At 43.1% G+C, this 21,520-nt stretch overlaps 2 protein-coding genes across 5 annotated transcripts in view; one reads left to right on the forward strand and one right to left on the reverse strand.

Moving 5' to 3' along the window:
• MCPH1 (microcephalin 1) overlaps positions 1-21,520 on the reverse strand; it is a 271,742-nt gene that overhangs the window by 75,832 nt on the left and 174,390 nt on the right. The gene's annotated exons all lie outside the window — the stretch shown is intronic.
• ANGPT2 (angiopoietin 2) overlaps positions 6,943-21,520 on the forward strand; it is a 57,813-nt gene continuing 43,235 nt past the window's right edge. For both annotated transcript variants that reach the window (XM_047090441.1, XM_047090442.1), the window contains exon 1: positions 6,943-7,227. In XM_047090441.1, the coding sequence (XP_046946397.1) occupies positions 6,943-7,227 (285 nt within the window). The remainder of the gene's footprint in view (positions 7,228-21,520) is intronic.

Here is a 21,520-nt window from a genome sequence, read left to right on the forward strand (position 1 = left end):
GAAATCTTTTAAGTTTCCTTAAAAAACAGTCTGTTCTCTCCAAATGTCTTTCAGATGTCATTTCAGAGCAAATTCTCAGATAAGCTAGAATGAATGAGTCTTGGTACCTTTTTAATTGAACTAAGCTGAGTAAGAACGACATCCACCTGAGAAGTCACGTGAAAGGGATTTTTCTCATACGATTAACTCGGATTCTTCCATCAATATAACCCTCTAGCCAAGAGCCCCCATGGCTCTCGGTCAAACAAAAGTGAGGCAGCTGCAAGAAGACAGATAATTGTCACAGATAAGGCTGATGCTATCTAGGCCTCTGCCCTTTGGTCCCCGCACTCATTCCGGCTGCGTCCCGAATGAAAACAGGACTGGTAATGCAGGGGAAATGGCTGTTTCCCAGGAAAGGAAATTGCCTGAAAACACATCTGGCAAAGGGCTTTTTCTCCTCCTCTGGCAGGGAGATCTTTATTTTAACAAAATATACATTCCCTCACCTTCCACAAAGGTGAATTCTACGCAGCCTATGCCCCATTCTAAGTGGGTGACATTTAATTTGTTCTCTAAATACAATGGGCCAGCTTTTTTATGTCACATGCTATCTCCATTTAATTCCAACTGGGACAGGAAATTGTGCTAAACTAGGCATCATACTTCATTTCAGAACTGTGTGTGTTCTACAAGGTACATCATCGTCTGCTAGCTTCTTACATTGGATGAAACTAGCAAGCCAAAGACAGGAGAAAAAGGCTGTCAAAGCCAGGAAATTGAGAATGTAGCAAGAATATATATCAAGTTTAACTGATGCAGTTAGATAATCAGTGGGATTTCCAGAGAGTCTATCCTCAGCTAGTTAACACAATTTGACTTTAAGTCCAAACCGACGTGCGCACTTCCGAGGCGACTTTCCCTGCTTACGAATACCACAGGTCCTGGATACTGAGGCAGGCACATGGCGGGGATTCACACAGGACCCAGCTCAAGATGACCAAAGGCTACAAACAGTCGATGGCAGTTAAACAGAGTCTGTTCACTGGGGATGTGTGTTTGTGCCGCACAGAGGTGACAGCCAGTAGGAAATGGCCCTCCAAAGACGTTCAAGTTTTGTCATGGTAAAATCGAGGTTAAAAACTATTGCTTTAAATTCTCCTTACACTCATCACCATTAACGGAGAAGAAGGGCACAGAGATGCACTGGGCTGGTGCGGTTCTTACCATCTCACTTCAGTGCGCCTTGATTTCTGTATCTGTTGGGGGGGACAAGAGTTATCTTCCACGGGTGCACGGTGTGTGTACGTACGCTTTTTTTTCCCTTCCTTCTGTCTTTATGGTAACCTGTAAGGGGCCTTTTCTTTGGAACCTTTTTCAAATCTCATGACTGGGAATTATCTTTCCCAGCCTGTCAAGTACAAGCTGTAATAGCAGTTGAACATGATTAGCAGCTTGAGAGAGAGAGGCATCACCATAGTTTTTGCAAGTGGCTCTAGACTCCAATGGTAGTTCAGGTCAAATACAACATGTATTCAAATTGAGTAGAAATAGAGGCCTTCTGTGACACTTACAAAGAAATCACTCTAGAGGGAGTGTGCTTTTGGAAAGCTGAAACACTAATTTCCTTCCTTCCTTCCTTCCTTCCTTCCTTCCTTCCTTCCATCCATCCATCCATCCATCCATCCTTTGTTTCTTCTAGCTGTGGCCGCATCTTCAGCCCTCATTCATTACCCTATACAATTTGGAAATAAAAGTAGCAAAAATAACTTTCTCTAACAACAATTTTACGTCCAGTGAACTTTCTAATGGTTTTCCCTGTGCACCGAACATTAAATTGTACATAAACATGTGGACTGATTTTATTCAGCCAATTTTTAAAAAGCCAGGGAGAGGAGGGAGATGGACAAGATGTCCCCAGCATGCCAGGCAGGCGCCTGAGTGTCTTGAGTGTGCCTGACTGTCTACAAACGGTCCAAAATCAAAACAGAGTGTCCCAGCTTCATTTCTTAAAGTATTTCAGTACTGAGAGCCCCCCTGTAGCAACATAACACTTTCCAGTCTCCAGTGAAGGCCACACTGGCCAAGCAGCCCGCCCCCGTCTCCATGCCCGAGGCGGGCAGGCAGCAGGGAGATAAAAGCGGTCTGCTCTGGTGAGGGCGATGGTGACCACGGCAGGCATGAGGTGAGCTCAGGAGGATCCGTGCAGACAGCATGGCAGGAGCCTTGCGCTCAAAGGTTCAACAGATGTGGGACATCCGTGTGCCTGTAAGTACCTGAGTACTTTCCAGGTGTTTTCCCATCAGGGATGGGGTTCTCAGAACAGACATTCGCTAGGCACACCTACTGGGATTTTAACAGTTCAGAAAGCAATGCCCATTCTGTGTCCACTTCCAACCCTTGGTCTGTGCAACAATTTTAATTATCCAGAGTTCAATACCGGACCTTGAACAGGCTCCCTGGACAACAGCAGAGGTCACATGGGCCTACCCAAAACTTCCATCTGGCCATCCATGGCTTGGGGGCTGCCCCATTTTGTGCTGATGGAAAGCCAGCATGCTTTTTTTGGTTGTGGGGTTCCTGAGACACCATTCAAAGAGAGCCTAAAGTCTGAGAGCCTCTGAGATGGCTCTGGGTGACCTGGGACCCCTGGAAGACTGTGGTGGGTCAGATTCCAATATCCAGACAGAAGTCGATCTACAGTTTGCCCGGACCTGCATTTCAGGAGGGGACAGGGAGGCCACCAACAAGGGGAGATTCTCAGGCATTTCCCACACATTAGAGCTTTTGTTCAACAGGCCAAACCAAAGCATCGTCAGAGTTCTTGGTACTGCTGACCTCTGTCTTTGAGGAATAGGTAAGAGTGTTGTTCTTGGTGCCGTGAAACCTGATTTATATAGCAAAGTGCAAGGAAAACTCGAGACGGCTCTACAGAGAATAAATGGGAGCTTCCAAAACCTCAGCTGATGACATACAGTATGGGGAGAAAACAAACATTATTAAGAAAATAAATAGCACCACGCACAGCTGTTCGGCAGGACTGTTAGGAAAAAAAAGTGGTTGGGCAGGAAGGCAGCGTTTGGGAAGGCTGTAATAATATTTCCCATTTTATAGCTTCATCTGCCTTTGCTATCCTATCAGCAGGGCACTGAAGAAAACTCAAGATTCTCTTTGAAAATGAACAGTTAACAGTTCTGAGAAGCACTGTCCAGCCTCGTTCGAGCAGAGGGGGGGCTGGGCTGGGCCTGCTGTCCCCCAGGCTGGGGTAGGAGCTGTCACACAGCTATCTGTGGCCCAGTGCAGGAGGGTCAGCTGTTATCATGCTCCTTCGTGAGGCTCCCCACCCAGATCTTCCTCCTTCCCCTCCTCCTCCCCCACTCCTCCTCCTCTTCCTCCTGCTCCTTCTCTTCCTCGCAGGAGGCTTACTGGCTCCCCTGTGTTGCCACAGGGGCCTTGCACATGCTCTCGGCATTTGCTCAGTGACCGACTGGGACAATCCATTGTGCAGTTCTGACTCCACGAGCTCGTCCCCCGCCCCGGCTCCAACCATGTTCTGCCTCTGCTGTGCTGTGTCGCCTGCACTGGGCCCTGCCTGAGCCTGGTGTCTGCTTTCTACCAGAGTCTAGTTTCCAAGCAAGCTGTCCTTGCCTTGTGTTTTAGATCCAGCTTCAAAGTGGCACTTTCCTTTTGGTCAAATGTTCCTGCCCTTCTCCGAAGTCCCTTTCCCCCATGCCTGGTCTCATGCTTCTCAATTCTTTAGGAAGCCACGCTGTGATCTGAGACATGGGATGGCTGCCTGTTTACACTGGCGACGCATTTAGAGTGGCCTCACTTGCCACGGCACGTCGCCCTGGACAGACTCCGCCAGGTTCTAACTCAGGGGCTGGGGAACTACAGCCTGTGGTCTGTATCAAACAGCTAAAGGGAGCTAAGAATGATGTTTACACTTTTATAAATGGCTGAAAACAATTCGGAGAAGAATATCTCAGGACACGTGAAAATTACAAGAAATTCACGTTTCGGTGCGCACGAATAAAGCTCTGTCATCTAGGGATGGTCCACGGAGGCTTCCACGCTACCGTGGCAGAGCTGAGAAGTGGTGGCGGAGGCAGGATCGCCCGCAGAGCCTGAACTACTCACTGACCCCTTTACACCACGTTTGCCGTCTCCTGGCCTACGTAGAGCTTCCCCCCAACTCTCCGGTAATAATTCCCATTTGGGAACCTACCAAGAGCTGCTCAACGCACATTCTGAGCTGGAAGGGGCAGAAAAGGAGGGATCCGTGCCACCGCCTGTGGGGCCAGTGCCCCTGCAGCAGCCACACCCCCTTTCGGATTGCCGCCCCCGTCCCTGCTACCAGGCCCTATTCGTTCATGGGTGTCTACCTCGCCCTATTAGCCGTGTCTCTGGGGCTCTGGAGCATTAACATCCGCCCCCAGCACCCAGCAGGGGCTCTGACACAAGCGAGCAAACGAGAAGTACTTGGGGTATAACCTCTTCCTGTGGCTACTTTTTCAAACCAGCCTACTTGCCTGGGAGACAGATGAGTGGTTTTTCAAATGGGGACACGCAGTGTGTGCCCGATGTTTCTTTCTGCTTCACGTTGGCAGAATGACACAGCTGTAATAGTCAGTAGTGGAGCAACTTATTTCCAATGAACAGCAAGAACGGAAGTACTAGTCCTAAGTAATATTACTAGTCTGTATCGTTTTAATCCTCAAAGGCACTACAGCGAAAGAATCCTTTTGTTTTGTGAGAAAGCGGAGGCCTGGAGAAGTCAGCAGTGGTTAGCTTCAGGTCTGGGAGAATCAGGGTTCTTACACAGGGCTCGTCAGAGACTATCTGCTTCCCCCTACAGTCAGTCGCCTGAATGGGTACATTTTCTTTAATTTCTTCCTTCAGTGGAAACCATGTACCAGAATCGTGGTGGACTCAAACCATCTCTTCTGCTATAAGACCCTCCTGGGGCATGAGTTCTAGCCTTCCCGAGTGACAGAACCCTCTGGAAGGTCTGGGAATCCCTTCTCAGGAAATGACATGTGCTACTTTATTCAGATGTTAAGTAACAAGATCCAGGGATGAGTCTGGTGACAATGTAGTGCTGAGCTGACAGCTTGAGATACTGTAACTAGAACAGCTAAGATTTCTAATTGATGAAAAAGCCACAGGTATTGATCACTGTTGCTTATGACCTATTCATAGTTAAAGGAGAGGCTACTTCAGGTAGAGTTTGGTGAAGAATAAAGACACAGTTTTTGTCACCGAAGTTCATGGACCCCATTAATTGTGTCCATGGACCTCAGGTGAAGAACCGCAGCTCTAGAAGTAATGTGGGGGGAGCCAGCCAGCGCGTAGGAGGGCTGTTTTTAAAGGTCTATTTAGGTCTCTTGGAAACACACATTCCAGGAAAACAGAATTCACCATACAAATTTCACAAGCACCCAAGAATTAAAAACGTAATTCTGGAATGCTCTGAAAGCGGATTGTGCACGATACAGACGGAAACAGACTTTTGTGGGTAGACGGGTCCATCAGGTCGCTGTGCCGACAGGCTGCCACTGAACGGGGAGAACAAATCCTGCACACAAATCCTGAGATAGAAACAGACCGTGGGCAAAGATTCCGAGTTTTTTCCCTATGTGCACTCTGGCTGGTTAGCATAGCATTAATCCCTAAAGTATTAAGTTTACGTTATTAAAGGAAGTCACCCCGGGGACTGAAAGAGCCATAGACTTGAAATAGAAAAATCCTGGGAGCTAATGCAACCCTTGAATTTTACACACAAGGACAGGAGAGCTCAATTAAAAAGGAGAGGTGATTTGCCTGAGTCCAATACGGAGTGGGGCTGAGTGAAGCGGTCCTGGAAAAAAACAGGAGAAAATAACGGGATTTGAGCAAAACCTGATCTAAAACAGGAAAAGTCTGTGTTCCTCTCTCACCAGCATCTTAACTGAAATTCTGATTTCTGTCTGTATTGTAATCTGATGGACCATTAATCTGTCTAGTATGTTTTAGTTTGAATACCGAAGTGGATATTTTGTTTAAAAGATTCAGTGTCAGAGCTCAGAAACTGATTTCCCCGACACAAGCCAATAAAGCGAGATCTTCTCATCCAACCGTTTTCAAATGAAAATTCTGCACATGTAGCTAAGAGTTCAAAAATCAAGTAAGACCAACGAAACTATTTTCCCTATGGAAAGGCAAAGCGTTTACAAGAGCGAGACTTCTTCTTCCTCTTTGTTTGTAATAACAAAAATAAACCGAAGTCCTGACATATTTGTAGTATTTTTATTCCTAAAGGAAAAAACAGGAACTTTCAGTGTGCTTTAAAGTTATTACCCCAGATATTTTACCAGCTTAGCACTGTGAAATCAGTTTCAGACATGAGAGACCCACTTCTCTCTCTAGGAAATACTCAATTAGGGTGGTGCCTCTGCAAATACCCAGGGGTCCTGTAGCTGATCCGTGCTTCCCAGAGGGTTTCTGCAGCATACAGCCCTGGTTGGACAGCACACACATGCTCGGATTCTTCCTGTTGCCTGGCTAGTGACCCCCCTACAGGAAGATAACAAGCAAGCCAGGAGGGCGGAGCAGCTCGCGACACATGTCTGCCTGGTCTTATCAACTTATCTTATAAGGAAAGTGATTGATGCAGATCCTGACACCCAGAACCTGAGGGAAGAGAAACAAGGAAGCATTAACTCTGATCTGTAAGGGGAAGACAGCCCTCAGGAGTAAGCAGGGTTATTCTTTCTACTGCGATCTGACAGTTCACTGCAGGACGGGAGGGAAGACCAGCGTGAACAATCACGTTCCTGCTAGAAAAGGAGGGAAGAGACTCCCGCTGATGGACCTTACACCATGGCAGCGGAGCCCTGCCTCTGAGAGGGCAGCTTAGGAGTGGGATTCCTATGTGCCTTCCAGTTTGCTGAACTGCTGCTTTACTCCCGAAAGAAAGAAAGAATGTGGCAGCTTGTTTTCTTTACTTTGAGCTGTGATCTTGTCCTAGCCGCAGCCTATAACAACTTTCGGAGAGGCATGGACAGCATGGGGAAAAGGCAGTATCAGGTTCAGCAGGGGTCCTGCAGCTACACTTTCCTCCTGCCGGAGACAGACAACTGTCGCTCGACTAGCTCCTACGCGTCCAGCGCTGTACAGAGGGACGCACCACTAGATTATGACGACTCCGTGCAGAGGCTACAAGTGCTGGAGAACATCATGGAAAACAACACTCAGTGGCTAATGAAGGTAGGAAAAAAAATCATTTTTATTTGGTGAATGGTGGAAGCTAATTAAGATCAGCTCAGTTTTCACGGCCAAAAAAAAAAAAGAAAAAAAAAATCATAAAACCGAAAAAGAGACAAACAACAAACCCCAGGCAACTGATTAGCGCAGGGGAGAGATGGTGACTCCTACCTTTGAATGAATTATCATTTCTTTTATCCTGTCCCAGGGTGTAAAGTAGTCGTGGGTGAAAAGCGAAAAGGATTATCTGAGAAGAATGCCAGAATCAACAGAGAACAATCTCTGAGTTAGGAATCTTTATTTAATAAAGGAGAGGAAGTGTACTTCTCTGCAAAACGTGTAGGCTGTGTTGTTTGTGTAAGTGGTTTAAACTCAGTAACACCCATTGCCAGGGATGTTATAAACTGGTTGCAGGCATGAGAGGGAAGCCGTAAGCGACTGCAGCCCGGGAGCCAGGAAAAACGTGACAATCATGTTAATTACTGATACATAACGGATGGAGTAAAGTGCTTTACCAATTTCCTGAATTTATTTACTAAAATAGATTGTTACTCTTGGTAAATGAGAGGAAATTAAATAAAGCAGACTTCAATGTTTCTCAGAATCTGAGGGCTTGACTCTGAAGGGTTTGCCATTAGGTGAATGGGGTAGGCATAACCTCAGGCGTCTGGGGTTCTTCAGCACCCAGCCCCTTAGCTCCAGCAGCAGGCTGTGAAGTTCCACCCCACGTGGGATGGGCGCGCAGGGCATTTTGCTGCAGCAAATGCCATGACGAGATGGTCATGTTCTCAGGGCTATGATGCTATATAGTTTCACAGACTTTTCATAGAGGGTTGAACCAAAACAGGATATTGCAAACTCACTTTTTCTTTCCCAAGTGATCATTTTCCCATGTAAATGTGGGCACCGTTTATACAAAACCCAAAGTCACCCTGAGATTTTTCTTGATATGGACCATACATATATAGTCTAAAGGAGGCTTAAACAAGTTGTATAAATAGGTTACTCGTTACATATTACAATGACATTACGTCACAATGCTTACACGGTAGAGAAGGTACTATTTAATGAGCTGATTTCACCTGGTTCGAGACCTTGCCCCAGAAAGAATTCTCAATCTTTCATTTCACCATCAGCTTTCTGTTAGGATACTTTATCTTAATCTTAGAATAGATCTTGGCTCCAGATCTGTGTTTCTCATTAGCTGTCCTACCTTCAGAGAGGAAACGACCAAGTTATTACTTGAGTCTAAGCCGGAATGAATGAGTGCTCTCAGCTCTGAGTTCACTGCAACCAGAGAGTCGCTTGAATCCAGAAACAGAGAACAACAAACACTCATCAGAAAGGCCTGCTGTATAATACACAACTCATAACTAATTGTCTTTGAAGGCACTGGCCCTTCTGGGCTAATTCTCCCATAGGTTTCCCACTTTTCCTAACGAGGTTCCTGTGGTATGCTCTTTTAAAATGCTCAGTAATTCATAGATGTGCATAAAATAAGCTGTTCATTCACTGATGCACTTTAAAAAAAAAAAGTACACGGCAGCACAGGTTCAAATGCTTGGAAGACAGACTATATCCTAAGTATCTTCTCACTCTGACTTCCCATTTCTTCTCAAACTGTCATGTCCATGCTGAACATCCACAACATCCGCCGTGGTTACGCCAGGGCGAAGAGCCACGGTGAGGGATGAAACATACATCATACACAGTAAACATTCTAATCTGCCCGGCTGGTAAATCATCTCTTAAAATAAACAGTCAAGAAACATAAAAGAATGTTTTGCCAAATGCAAGATGGCTAAATTGCATTTGTTTAATGAAGCCCACAGTAAGTATACCTGGAAAACTCCATAGTCAAAGCTCATATTTCTTTCTAAGATAAACAACTGCCTTCTTAGACCTTTGAAACACTGTTTAAAGAAAGAAAGGGACAAGAAATTCTACATGAAGACAGCAACATTTTTTTTCCTTTCCAGGTTCAAGTAGTAAATATTTGAACAGTAGCACAATGGCATTGCTGAATTCTTTCCCTAGCTAGCTAGCTAAATATCACCGAGGATGACTTAATGTTTATCTTTTCATCAGCTCGGCACCTGCTCACCTGTCCTATCTTGGGGATGTGCACCTGAGAAAGACAGCTTGTGCCCACCCACTCTGTTCACAGGCTTCTGGTGTGGGAATGAAAGCAAAGAAAGCAAATATGAAACCTGTTTAGAGTGGTTGAATGTAACCTCTCTGCTTGTTTTTTATTTCTGTGTTTTGTCACCTGTGATAATAATCACTGCTTTTCTCATAAGGGAGAAAATAATATATAATGGGAAGATAGATAAAGCCACAGGATTAAAGGTTTAACATCACAGTCTATAACATGTATTCCTAGATTATCCTGGAGAGAAAAAGCACATTCCTCTGTTTTTCATTGTTTTGCATGTTTGCTTTCCTTTAGGGCTGTTTGTGTGTGTGTGTGTGTGTGTGTGTTTAATGTTTTCATATTTCCTTTTTCTCCCTGATCAACACTATAAAGTAGAGGGTATGTGGCGGGGGGGGGGGGGGAGGGGGGATGGGGAAACTTTTAGATTTTAAGAAAAGTTGTTAAGAATGAAAATGACACCAAGTTTCTGGTTAATTCCGGGACAGATGACTAGCAGTTCATCTCCTCAGTGGTTAGCTTTGCCTCAGGAGCGTGGACTAGGAAAGCTGTTTTGCAGATTATCAAAAGATGCCACACTGCCCCTTTAATGTGCCAGGCAAAGGAAGTGTGAGACTTCTGAATGAATGCGGAGTAATATGAATGGAACAATACAGGGAGGGCTCACTTTCTGCTCAGTGGTTAAACAAGCATAAGATAGTTTACCAAATACAACCCAATGACCTAAAAAAACATTATATGTCATATTCCCTTGCTAATCCTGCGACTATCCTAAACCTCTGCCCCAGTGATATTAAACTCACTTTATAAAAACTGACAAATAACTTAGCAAAGTGGATTTTATCTTGCCTGGAGACCGAATGTATTTTTTTTTCCGATAAGAGGAAATAGGGAAAGGAAATAAACAATTATTTCACACTGATGAATACTTCAAATTTATAAACAACTGCAAAGTCTATTGTGCTTTAAAACACAATGTTTTGAAAAATAAAGCTAATGCCTATTAAATCGATGTAAACATTTCCTCTGTCATTTTTTTTTTCTTTTTTTAAGGAGAGAAGTACAGGCCGAGCACTGTACACGTGAACTGAGGGCCTTTTCTTTCTCTAAAGCCAATAGTGATAGATCCTTTCAATAAGGAATGAGAGTCGTTGCGCTTCAGGGGCTGCATAGGAAACGATGCACTTTAGTTCCTAAAACACAAAGTTGCTGTCCCTGGGAAGAGCTGTTGGTGACCAGCCTGTTCCCATCCCTGAGGGGGAGAGGGTGTGTGTGTGTGTGTGTGTGTGTTTTATCACGTGTGGTTGCTAAACATTCCTTAGCTGTGTATTCAAACAAACAGACAAACAAACAAACCAGAGCTTGATTCACCAAAGAAAAAAAACAATCCTACCATACCCATAGCCAGCAGTGTCCTGCCCTACCAGAGCAGGACCACCATTCCTGGGCTGTTATCTGTTGTATTTCCAATCATGAAACAGGACTGTGTTCAGTAGGAGAGGTAAATTTTGTGCATGCAGGTAACCTGAAGGAAGCCTCTATTTAAGAAGGCAGGGAAATGATTACTGTTATTTAATTATATATTAACATCATTATAGTAAGGGAGGAAGAGATGATTAAAGTTTCACTCTGGTAGGAGAAATACAATATATTTAACTTTGGGAAATGCAGGCATAATATAATGTTTACTATGTATTATGTAAGATATACAGTACGATACGTGGTCACTTTGTATAGTATATAAATATACTAAATTTTTACTATATATATGTTTTATATATATATATAGCATTTGCTTTCCATGGTCAAGTAGTCTCTGCTTGTATTTTTTAAAATATTTTTTAATATTTTGGAGAGAGAGAGAGAGAGAGAGAGAGAGCATGAGTAGGGGAGGGGCAGAGAGAGCGGGAGACACAGAATCCTTACCAGGCTCCAGGCTTCAAGCTGTCAGTACAGAGCCTGATGCAGGACTTGAGCTCACCAACTGTGAGATCATGACCTGAGCCAAAGTTGGACACTCAACAGACTTGAGTCACCCAGGCACCCCAAGTAGTCTCTGCTTATTAAATGAGGCTTCTGACATGCTGCATGAACTATGTAGGTACCACTCTATGGGCAGATTATTTGCCTATAGAGTCTAGAAGTGGGAAATGGACTTGTGTACACAACTTCCATAATATCCTGCTTCCTGTTCAGACACTAGATAATCCAGAAGGTCTCCATGTTAAAATTTGAAAACTGGTTTATTTTAACAGCATAGTTCTTTACAGTTTATAAACAGATTGTGATCCAACAGTTTATCTATAAGTCAGTTACTGTATAGGAACCTGAAAAAAAATAATGACCTTATCAATGGTGCTCATATGCTCAGGCTGGCCTAGAGTGCCGATTTTAATCTATAACTGAACTTTTATATATTTATAATTGAAAAAAAAAACAGTTTCAATCAACCCTACCACCACATGGATAACTTAAGAAAATATGAAAGTACTATATGGGCAATGTAAAATAAACAAGTCAAACCATTAAAACAGAGAAAATAGGAAGTAAATTCTCCTATTCCCTGAGCTTCAGCCCTTTCTCCAGATGAGCACTTAGAGATTTACACCAGCCCTTTATTGTAACAAATTTAATATGAAAAGGCAGGAATTTCCTTCTTCTTGAAATATGTACAGTGGCATACCACTGTGGCATGATCCAAAACCTTTTTTGGCTCACAAATGACGTGATAAGAGGTTAAAAGAAAGAGATTTTATTTAGGGAAAAAGAGCAAAATTTGGAAGACTGAGGTAAAGGAGAAAAGGAGAATATGAAGTAAAGGTGTGTGTGTGTGTGTGTGTGTGTGTGTGTGTGTGTGTGTGTGTGAGAGAGAGAGAGAGAGAGAGGGAGGGAGGGAGGGAGGGAGGGAGGGAGGGAGGTGGGAGCAGACAGAGGCCAGGGGGAGAGACTACCCTTGAGGGCTCAATCAAGATAAGGAAAAGGGCATTATTATTGTATGAACATTTTGAAAGAAAGAAGATAGTTAATACTGCTCCATATTCTGGCCTCCAAGTGACACCAGGGCCGGCAAAGCTTTGTGGATTTCCTGAACTGAGATCAAGAGGGTATATGCAATGTATCATGGACATCATTTTTCAGATCAGGTGCTCAGAACTTGCAGAATATCTGTATTACTTAATGACAGTAACAACTCTGCTAACCATTGTCTCTCTTATCATAAATATATACATGTGTATGCTTATTATATACATCTATTCCTATAAAATATAATTTATTTTTTATTAAACATAAAATAAGAAGTTATATATGTACTCTCTTTCCACTACATCCTTCTGTGACTTGAATGAACTCGACAATAAGATTTTTCTCCTAAATTATTCTAGAATTCTTCTGATACAAAGAGAGCCACTCAACTTTCCAGTCACACTTTCATCACTAAAGCAGCAGTAGTAATATTAACAGGGGACTGCTACCAGGGAGCACCGAGTCACTTTAAGGCACTTTCTGCACCTTACCCCATTTTGTCCCAAGACTATCTCTAGAACACAGGCATGGTAGATAGAATCCTATTTTTTTAATCACTTATAAACATGGGTTAAGATAATATCAATGTGCTCTGCAGTTTGGAAGTCTCGTGCAGATTACCTAGAGAGGAAAACAAACATGGAAAAGCACGCACATCCCCTCCTTGGACAAAACCCAGTATTTTCCATGGGGCTGGAAACTGTTGAGAGAGGTGGGAATGAATATGAATATAGTTCACTTCTTCGTTCACTAACGTAACTGAGTGAATGCCACTCTGCCCCCCGCCACCCCTGCTGGGCAGGAGTCATTAACGGGCATTTGTTTGCTCCGCAAATATTTACTGGAAGCCTACGTGTGTCCAGGCAGCATTCTGGGTGCTCGGAGTAAATCAGTGAAGCGAAGTCCGTGACTAAGGGTCTCGCCCTGGTGGGGACGGGCTACGTTAGCCAGTGGCGTTCCTGGCAGACTGTGTGCCAGAAGGTGGTGAAGCGCGCACACGCAACCAGGGAGTGGGAAGAGAAGGAACCCGTGGAGGAGGGGAGGAGTGCCCGAGCGCAGAGGCACCGCGTTCACAGTTTGGTCATTCCACTGAAACCTGTTTTATAGGAGGAAAATCAATTCAAACTACTTCTAGTTGGTCCTTTTCCTTGTCGCCAAGGTGATACATGGTTATTACAGAAAACAGAGTACGCCAAGAGTTTCCATCACTCTGAAATGACCATTCTTAATATTTAGCTAAGCATATAGATGCTTAGATACGTATGATTATTTTTAAAAGTGCTGTATATATTGTAGTGTTATATAAACTTATACCTACTTGATAATTTGTGGGTTTTTTAAAATGACAAATAAAAAAGAAAGTAGGTCTGAGAGGTTAAATAACTTGGTTGATACCCTAAGTCGGCAATGCAATCAGTTCCCTCCACCTAGAAGTCCCGACTCAGGCAGGCACAGAGCATGCTTTAGCCCTGTAACACCAGGGCACTTCAGCAGGCTTGGCACATGATGGCTAGTGAGCGGACAGCCTCATTATCAAATGTTTACAGGTAAGAGATGTAACTGTTTCTATATAAGAATACTGTCAAAGCTAGTAAGGGGGGAAAGAAAAAGCAATCGGGAATATCTTGTGTGTAAAGTAATTTTCCCAAATTCCACTTCGTAGATAAGAAATGTAAACACAAATTATATGATAACCAAGAGAAAGTATCGTGTGGAATCTGACATATCGTACATAAGGTAACAACCCTTTTCTAGAAGTTGCCTGAAGGTGACTTCCTGAATTTCACAGTACCACTTGGAAGTTCAGACAAATATAAAATTCAGTCTCAGGAAAGTAATGTGTGAGCTTCTCTGTCCTCTGTTTGATTTTAAAATCACCTGGCATTCTACAGATAGGTATAACCAAAAATACTTTGATGTTGGCATGGTATTGATGTTTAAAATGAGAAAATAATATAAAGCTCAATGATTTGATGTAATCAAAACAGTAAAACATCATTTTCACAGGTAGTGTTCTAGAGTAAAAGTTTCAACATTTACTGGAATTAAAATGACTGTTTTAATGTACGGTTGAAAAAAAAAAAAAAAGGGACAAACTCTCCTCCACCACCTGAACTCTGAGGCAGGTATACCAGCTGTCTTCAAATTAATATTTTAATTAGATATTTCCCCATGAAACCACCTTTCTTTCTTATCCTAATCTTGGCACGCACCAGTTGATGGAAGATGTGAAACCCTATTAAAATCCCCTGAGGAGAGGGTCTAATCCTTTTACCATCCTGCCTCCTTCAATGAGCCACAACCATTATCTTCGTTATTGAACTAGAACCCAATTAAAACCTCTGTGGGACCAGCCCTGGGGGGAGCATGGGCCGGTAATTACTTTTGCTCCAAAATCAGCTTCAATCCTCCCTTTGAGGAACTTTTCCCAGTCTGTGAATTGCTTGGGGAATCTTCACGTTAACCTGACAACTTAACACCACAAAGTATTCACATTCAATATTTAATCTTTAAAAAACCATCAATCAAGAAAACTAAGTATATATGTTAAGAATATAACCTGATATTTATTAACACATAATGTCACATTTTTTTCGCGGACAATGGTGATTTTTAACGGAAAAGACATCAAGATACCTAAATCTTAGATAATATTTCATCATGTTTAGCCAGTTTCTTTGAGAATGCATCATTTTATAACTGAATATTCATAATAGTTATTTATTATAGGTAGAGAATATTAATAAAGTCTTAAAAGGAGGCAAGCATTCAACCTCTCCATTTCTTAATTTTGTCACATTCTGTCTAGAACATATTATCACTTGTTCACATACTAATAGTCTTCATGTAAGGGGGGCTATTCCAGCAGGGTGACTTAATCTGGTGATTAGCCTGGTGACATCCACAGCTCCCTGTCTTAAGTACTCCGTACTCCAGGATGTGCATTAGTACCTTCATTATGACCGTTCCCGCAAATTCCAGGAATGAAGGGTACATCTGAATTGTGGATTAGCCTCTGGATGTTACTAACGAATACTAAGCACTGGGCTCAAGACACTCCACTCTAGAGATTTCTGCTGTGGCAACCAAAAGCACATCTGGGTAGTCAGGTTCAAAGCAAAGAGGAAAAAAAAATGTCTGGTGAAATGGTCTAATTTCATGAATCCACATCAAGGAGGCCATACTCTTCAGTATAACCTACTGAATTGTGTAGGACTCTGTAAAGGACGGTTAATCTGACGGTCTTTCTGTTCCAAGACCTGGTAGAGGGCTACGGAGGCCGCCATCTCCCCTTGCCCTGAGGAGCCTCTGAGGCCCTCAAGACCCACTATCCTGAAGCAACAAGGAAGAGATGGAAAGAAAAAAAAAGAAATGAGACAATTTCAGGGGTTTCATTTCTGGCCCAAGCCAGCCCCAGAAATTCAGCCAAGCTACAGCAAAGGGAATGTCACGTTCAAGTTCTCCTGATTTTGGAATAAAGGCATTTATATTTATTTTTATTTTTTTTAACGTTTATTTATTTTTGAGACAGAAAGAGACAGAGCATGAACAGGGGAGGGTCAGAGAGAGGGAGACACAGAATCTGAAACAGGCTCCAGGCTCTGAGCTGTCAGCACAGAGCCCGATGTGGGGCTCGAACTCACGGACCGCAAGATCATGACCTGAACTGAAGTCGGCCACTTAACCGACAGAGCCACCTAGGCGCCCCGGAATAAAGGCATTTTATACCAAAAGAAGAGGCATAGTGGATGCAACTATTTAGATGCAAAGAAATCTAAATATAAAAATAAATCATGTTTACACATGAAGTCAATGCTATTATCATTAGACAAGCATGCCTTATTTATTTATTTATTTATTTATTTTAAATGTTTATTTTTGAGAGAGAAAGAGAGAGAGAGCAGGCGAGGGGCAGAGAGAGAGAGAGAGAGAGAGAGAGAGAGAGAGAGAATCCGAAGTGGACTCTGTACTGTCAGCACAGAGCCTCACGCGGGGCTCAAACTCACCAACTGTGAGATCATGACCTGAGCCCAAGTCTGACACTTAACTGACTGAGCCACACAGGTGCCCCTAGACAAGCATGCCTTTGAAGTCACTTCCCTGCATGTTTAATTAACTATATAACGAGTTCAATCTGAAGCTACAAAATGCCAGTTTTTTATTATTTCATTTGTTCCTCTTTATATGTAGTAAATGACTTTAAAAGACTTATTTTTTTAGAGCAGTTTTAGGTTCACAGCAAAATTGAGAGAGAGGTACAGAGATTCCCCAAATACCCCCTGCCCCACATACATTCAAAGCTTCCCCCATTATCAGTGACCCCCACCAAATAGTACCTTTGTTACAACTGATGAACTTGCATTAACACACCATTATCACCCAGAGTCCACAGTTTACATCTGGGTTCATTCTTGGTGTTGTACATTCATAGGTTTGGACAAATGTATCCACCACTACAGTCTCTCTGCCCTAAAAACCCTCCGTGCTCCACCTGTTCGTCCCTCCCTCCCTTCAAATCTCTGGCAAACACGGATCTTTTTACTGTGCCTACAGTTCTGTCTTTTCCAGAATGTCGTACGGTTGGAATCATGCAGTGTGTAGCCCTTTCACACTACCTTCTTTCACTTAGTAAATGACTTTTCCTTCTTCTTCTTCTTCTTTTTTTTTTGTTTTTTTTGTTTTTTTGGCATGATTAACGATGCATTTGTTTCATGATCACTTGCCTTATGCAACTAAGTTAACTGGTCAAAACCTCCACTGTGCAGCTTCAGAAACATAAGGTTTTCTTACCTGCAGCAGGGACTTTAAGGGATTATGTGTTTCAAATAAAATGATGTTACACTATTGCAGGGATTATAATTAATTTTAATAACAATACCAGAAACACCGTTAACAAGATCTGTACTACATCTCATACTAAAGATTAGAATTCCACTCATTCTTATCAGATTAAATGGTCTGACTTTATACCCTTGAGTTGTATACCTCGACGTGCATCTTCACTTTGCAAGATAACGAACATCCTTTCAACCTGGGCAGCACTGCAAGTGCGTATGTAAGGAGTCTTTAGGTCACATGGCTGAGTGCCGCTCTAGAAACACCCTGCTCTGAAATTGTCCACCCCATCTTCTCTTCAACCACCCTACCTAACTGCTCCATCATGCTCCCAGATAAAGCTACGGGCCCACTGAAACCATCAAACTTTATTATTAAATATATTTTTTATCACTCCAGCTTCCAATACATTATAAGCAATGCTGCCCTTCTGTATGTTCCGTTTTTGGAGAAGACAGGAACTTAAAGAACATGAAAGGGCAGTCACAAACTGCCTTCTGAGCGGGTGTTCTGGAGTTAACTAGTCAACCCACGTGTCTGGGTAAAAAAGATTCAAAATTCCTAAGAGGTATCATTTCCTCTGGGCTCCTGTAAGCATTTTCTCTGCCATTAGACTTGTGGAATTAACAGATACTATCAATTCTTGGTTATGTGCTGAATAATTGTAAACATTAGTCTGAAGATAACTGGAATATTCCTTTGAGTTTTGTTAACTATTCTCTAGTCTTTGGAATCTTAGAAAATTATTACATACAGATGTTGCTTAAAACTTCTCTAAGCAAACTGGTCTTCTTGATGAGAAATTCTGGTGCAAAAATGCTGCTAGAGAGAAGATATTTTGCTGAATAACATCAAATAATCAAATTCTGACCACAAGCTAATTATCTATGCTTAACCTCTGGTGCATGTGTATAAAATTCCTTATTATTTTATTTTTTTAAGTTTATTTATTTTGAGAAAGAGAGAGAAAGAGAGAGAGATGGGGGTGGGGGGCAAGTGACAGAGGGAGGGGGAGGGAGGGAGGCAGGGAGAGAGAGAGAGGGAGGGAGAGGGAGAGGGAGGGAGAGGAAGAGGGAGAGGGAGAGGGAGAAGGAGAGGGAGAGGGAGAGGGAGAGGGAGAGGGAGGGAGAGGGAGAGGGAGAGGGAGAGAGAGAGGGAGAGAGAACCCCAAGCAGGCTCCATGTTGTCAGCTCAGAGCTGCTCGGGGCTCTAACTCACGAACTGTGAGATCATGACCTGAGCCAAACTAAGAGTTGGACTGAGCCACTCAGGCACCCTTGAAATTCTTTATTATTTTTAGTTACTAAGAAACAGATGGTTAAATTCACTAAATTTTTTTTTAAACTTACCCAGTTTTAACTTACTAAGTGTTACTAACAGGAATTTCTAAACAGAATTGATTTAACCTAACTATAACTGTAAAATGCTCTTAAAAGCAGTGATGGCTGGGCTAATTAGGTTACAAGTTAAAGAATCGCGATGAATCAGAATACCATTCCTTCAAATAACCATTAGTGAGTCCGTAATGTGTAATTAATTGTCCAAATTTTCAAATATGGTCCCCTTCTGGGTTATCACACAATAAATCCATATGTGCTTTTTCCTTTAATTGGACAATGTTTAATACATATAACTTATTTTTTACTACATGACGAGCCTGCCCCAAGCCATGCCGGTTTTACAGCTGCAACACACAGAATTCTACTTTTTAGGTATAGAATGCTACTTTCTTTTACGCTTCTTCACCCCGAAATGCCATTACCATTCAAGCAAGTGGTCTCTGAATGAGAAAGAAAAAACAGTGAAAATATTTGTTGAATAAACAACTCTCTCTTAGAGAGAGCCGGAATCCTTTCTCTATCCATTTCAGTTTTAAGTGATTCAAAATCCCAAATTAGCAACACAAGTCAGCTACAGCAGCCATGGAGATAACCTAGCACCACTCACTCAGCTCTTCAAAAACAAGGGGGCTTTGGGCTCATTATTGTGATGCCAACAACTTTCACTTGCTTGACGTCTACAGAGTTCTTGCAAAAAAAAAAAAAAAGAGAAAAGAATACTGTTCATGTGACAGCAGTCAGTAGAGGTCACTACAAAGAAAGGTCCTTTTTCCCTTTGGAGGTGCTATGTAGTTGTTGCTGGAAAATGAGAGAGGAGGCAGTCTGCCGATCGCCAGGATCACAGCAGTGGGCACGCGTCACACTTACGATGTGGTGACAGCCCATTTAAGGGAGATACTCTCTTCCTCCTTGACAGAAGAAACTCAGGCTCACCGTGGTATCAGATGGTACATAGCTGGCAAAACCACAACCAAGTTTCTTTACTTTAGAGCTTCTCACAATAACACACATTTTCAAAAGATTTAAATAAAAATCGACACATCTTTGTGTGTGGATCAGGAGAGCTCCCCAGGGTTCCCCCAACACCTGCCATTCTGACACCACACCCGACCGAAGACGAAGGTCATGTCCCAAGCAACCCAATACAAGTGAAAACAAACATGAGGAGCAGGAGCGATGGGGGGGAGACTGCTTTGGGAAGATATTCTTGCTCCCGTCTTACCCCTGGGGGAGCGCTGAGATGTGAAGCGACCTGCTAGGCTCCAGCCATGCCAGGCTGCAGACCTAGTGTGTCTTCTTCCAGAGCCTGTGATTGACGGCAGTGTTCCAGCTCCTCCGGAACTTTGCTTTTTCAGCCCCAGGACTGGAACCCACACTGATACAAACGGTAAAACCCAGATGATTTAAACCCCCATATGATGTTGGGTAAGCACACACGGGAGCTGCCATCCTTTGGCATCACAAGACACACACGCATGGTCACAGCAAGATGGCAGCCAGTGAAATTTGGAGACAACGGCACACACTTGGCTGTGTTTTCAGACACAGTAAGGGATTTGTGAATAAGCGAGCGGAGGCAGTAGTAAAATCGAAATGTAAGTCTTAGGAAGGGACAAGATGAGCCCTTAAAGAGCAGTAACTTACTCTCGTCACACATACACACTCCTCCCCAACACGCAGCTAGACGAGGGCAGCCCTGGTCTTCGCGTTTATTCAGACTGTCGCCTTAGACACGCCCCAGGCCGTGCCGTGCCGCATCATAGCCTGGAAGCAGACGATCCTCCTCTTGACCCGTCGTCAGGTCAGGGTTAGCCTAATACTCAGTTAAGATCCTATGCTCTCCCTCCTCTCTCCATCTCATCACACGGGCATTTTGCCATCTCACATCAGCACAGGGAGGGGGGCTCCAGACAGTAAGATATTTTGAAGGAAAGAGCAGGACAGACCACACTCAACATAACTTTCAGAACAGCGTATGGTTACAATTATTCTATTTTAGCACCAGTTGTTGGTAATATCTTACTGTGCCTAATTTATAAGTTAAGCTTTCTCAGAAGTACGTATGTATAGGACAAAACACAGAATATATAGGGTTTGGTACTATCTGTGGTTTCGGGCTCCCACTGAGGGTGCTGTGGGTAAGGGGTACTACTGTATCTCTTCCTCTCAAGGCTAGCTACTACTCTGCTCTCGGTCGCTATAGTTTAATTTTGCTATAATTGGGACAATACGATACGTGTTCTTTTTTGGTCTGTTTTATTATTTCTCTGATTCATCCATGTTGTTGTATTAATACGTGCCCTTTCCCATGACTGTGTAGAGTTTCAGTGTATGATTATGACACAATTTATGTACCCAGAGATGGGTAATTGTGTTCTTCTATGAAAGTCAACACTTCTTAATTGGACACACCCATGTATTATTTTTCTTGTGCTGTTATATTTGGAATCCATACAGTTGGATTGACTTATACCTGCCGTGAATGATTTCCAAGACTAATCTGCCTTCTGATGAAATCTACTCTTCAGAAAATACGTTGACAAGTGTCTTTTTCTCAACATAAAATTCCATAAAGTTATTCAGAGGTAACAATAAGACAGGGTGGGGATGAAACAAAGGGCCCGTCAAGGACCCATCCACCACTTTCTCTGACCTTTCCAATCTTCACCTCCTCCCTGACAACACCTTAATTTTCCAGGCTCATCAGGGAGAAATGGTTCTACACACAACAGTTTTCCCGATTAGAGCTTGCTTCAATTTGCATGATTTATGGTCACCCTTATGAAAGTGTGTAAGGTGCACTTTCTGTGCCACAGCTCAGCTCCCCCATCGGTGGGGCCTGGCCTGACGTTGCCTCCCGAGCCGTTGTGGGACCACGGAGATGTACAGCAAAGGGGTTGTGAAATACCAACAGGTGCTTTTGTGAGGTGGGCTGGAGTAAGGC

The sequence above is a fragment of the Lynx rufus genome, unplaced genomic scaffold (assembly GCF_022079265.1).
Source record: "Lynx rufus isolate CCGP_SWC_20201006 ecotype Redwood Valley unplaced genomic scaffold, mLynRuf1.p SCAF_3, whole genome shotgun sequence".
Lineage (NCBI taxonomy): Eukaryota > Metazoa > Chordata > Mammalia > Carnivora > Felidae > Lynx > Lynx rufus.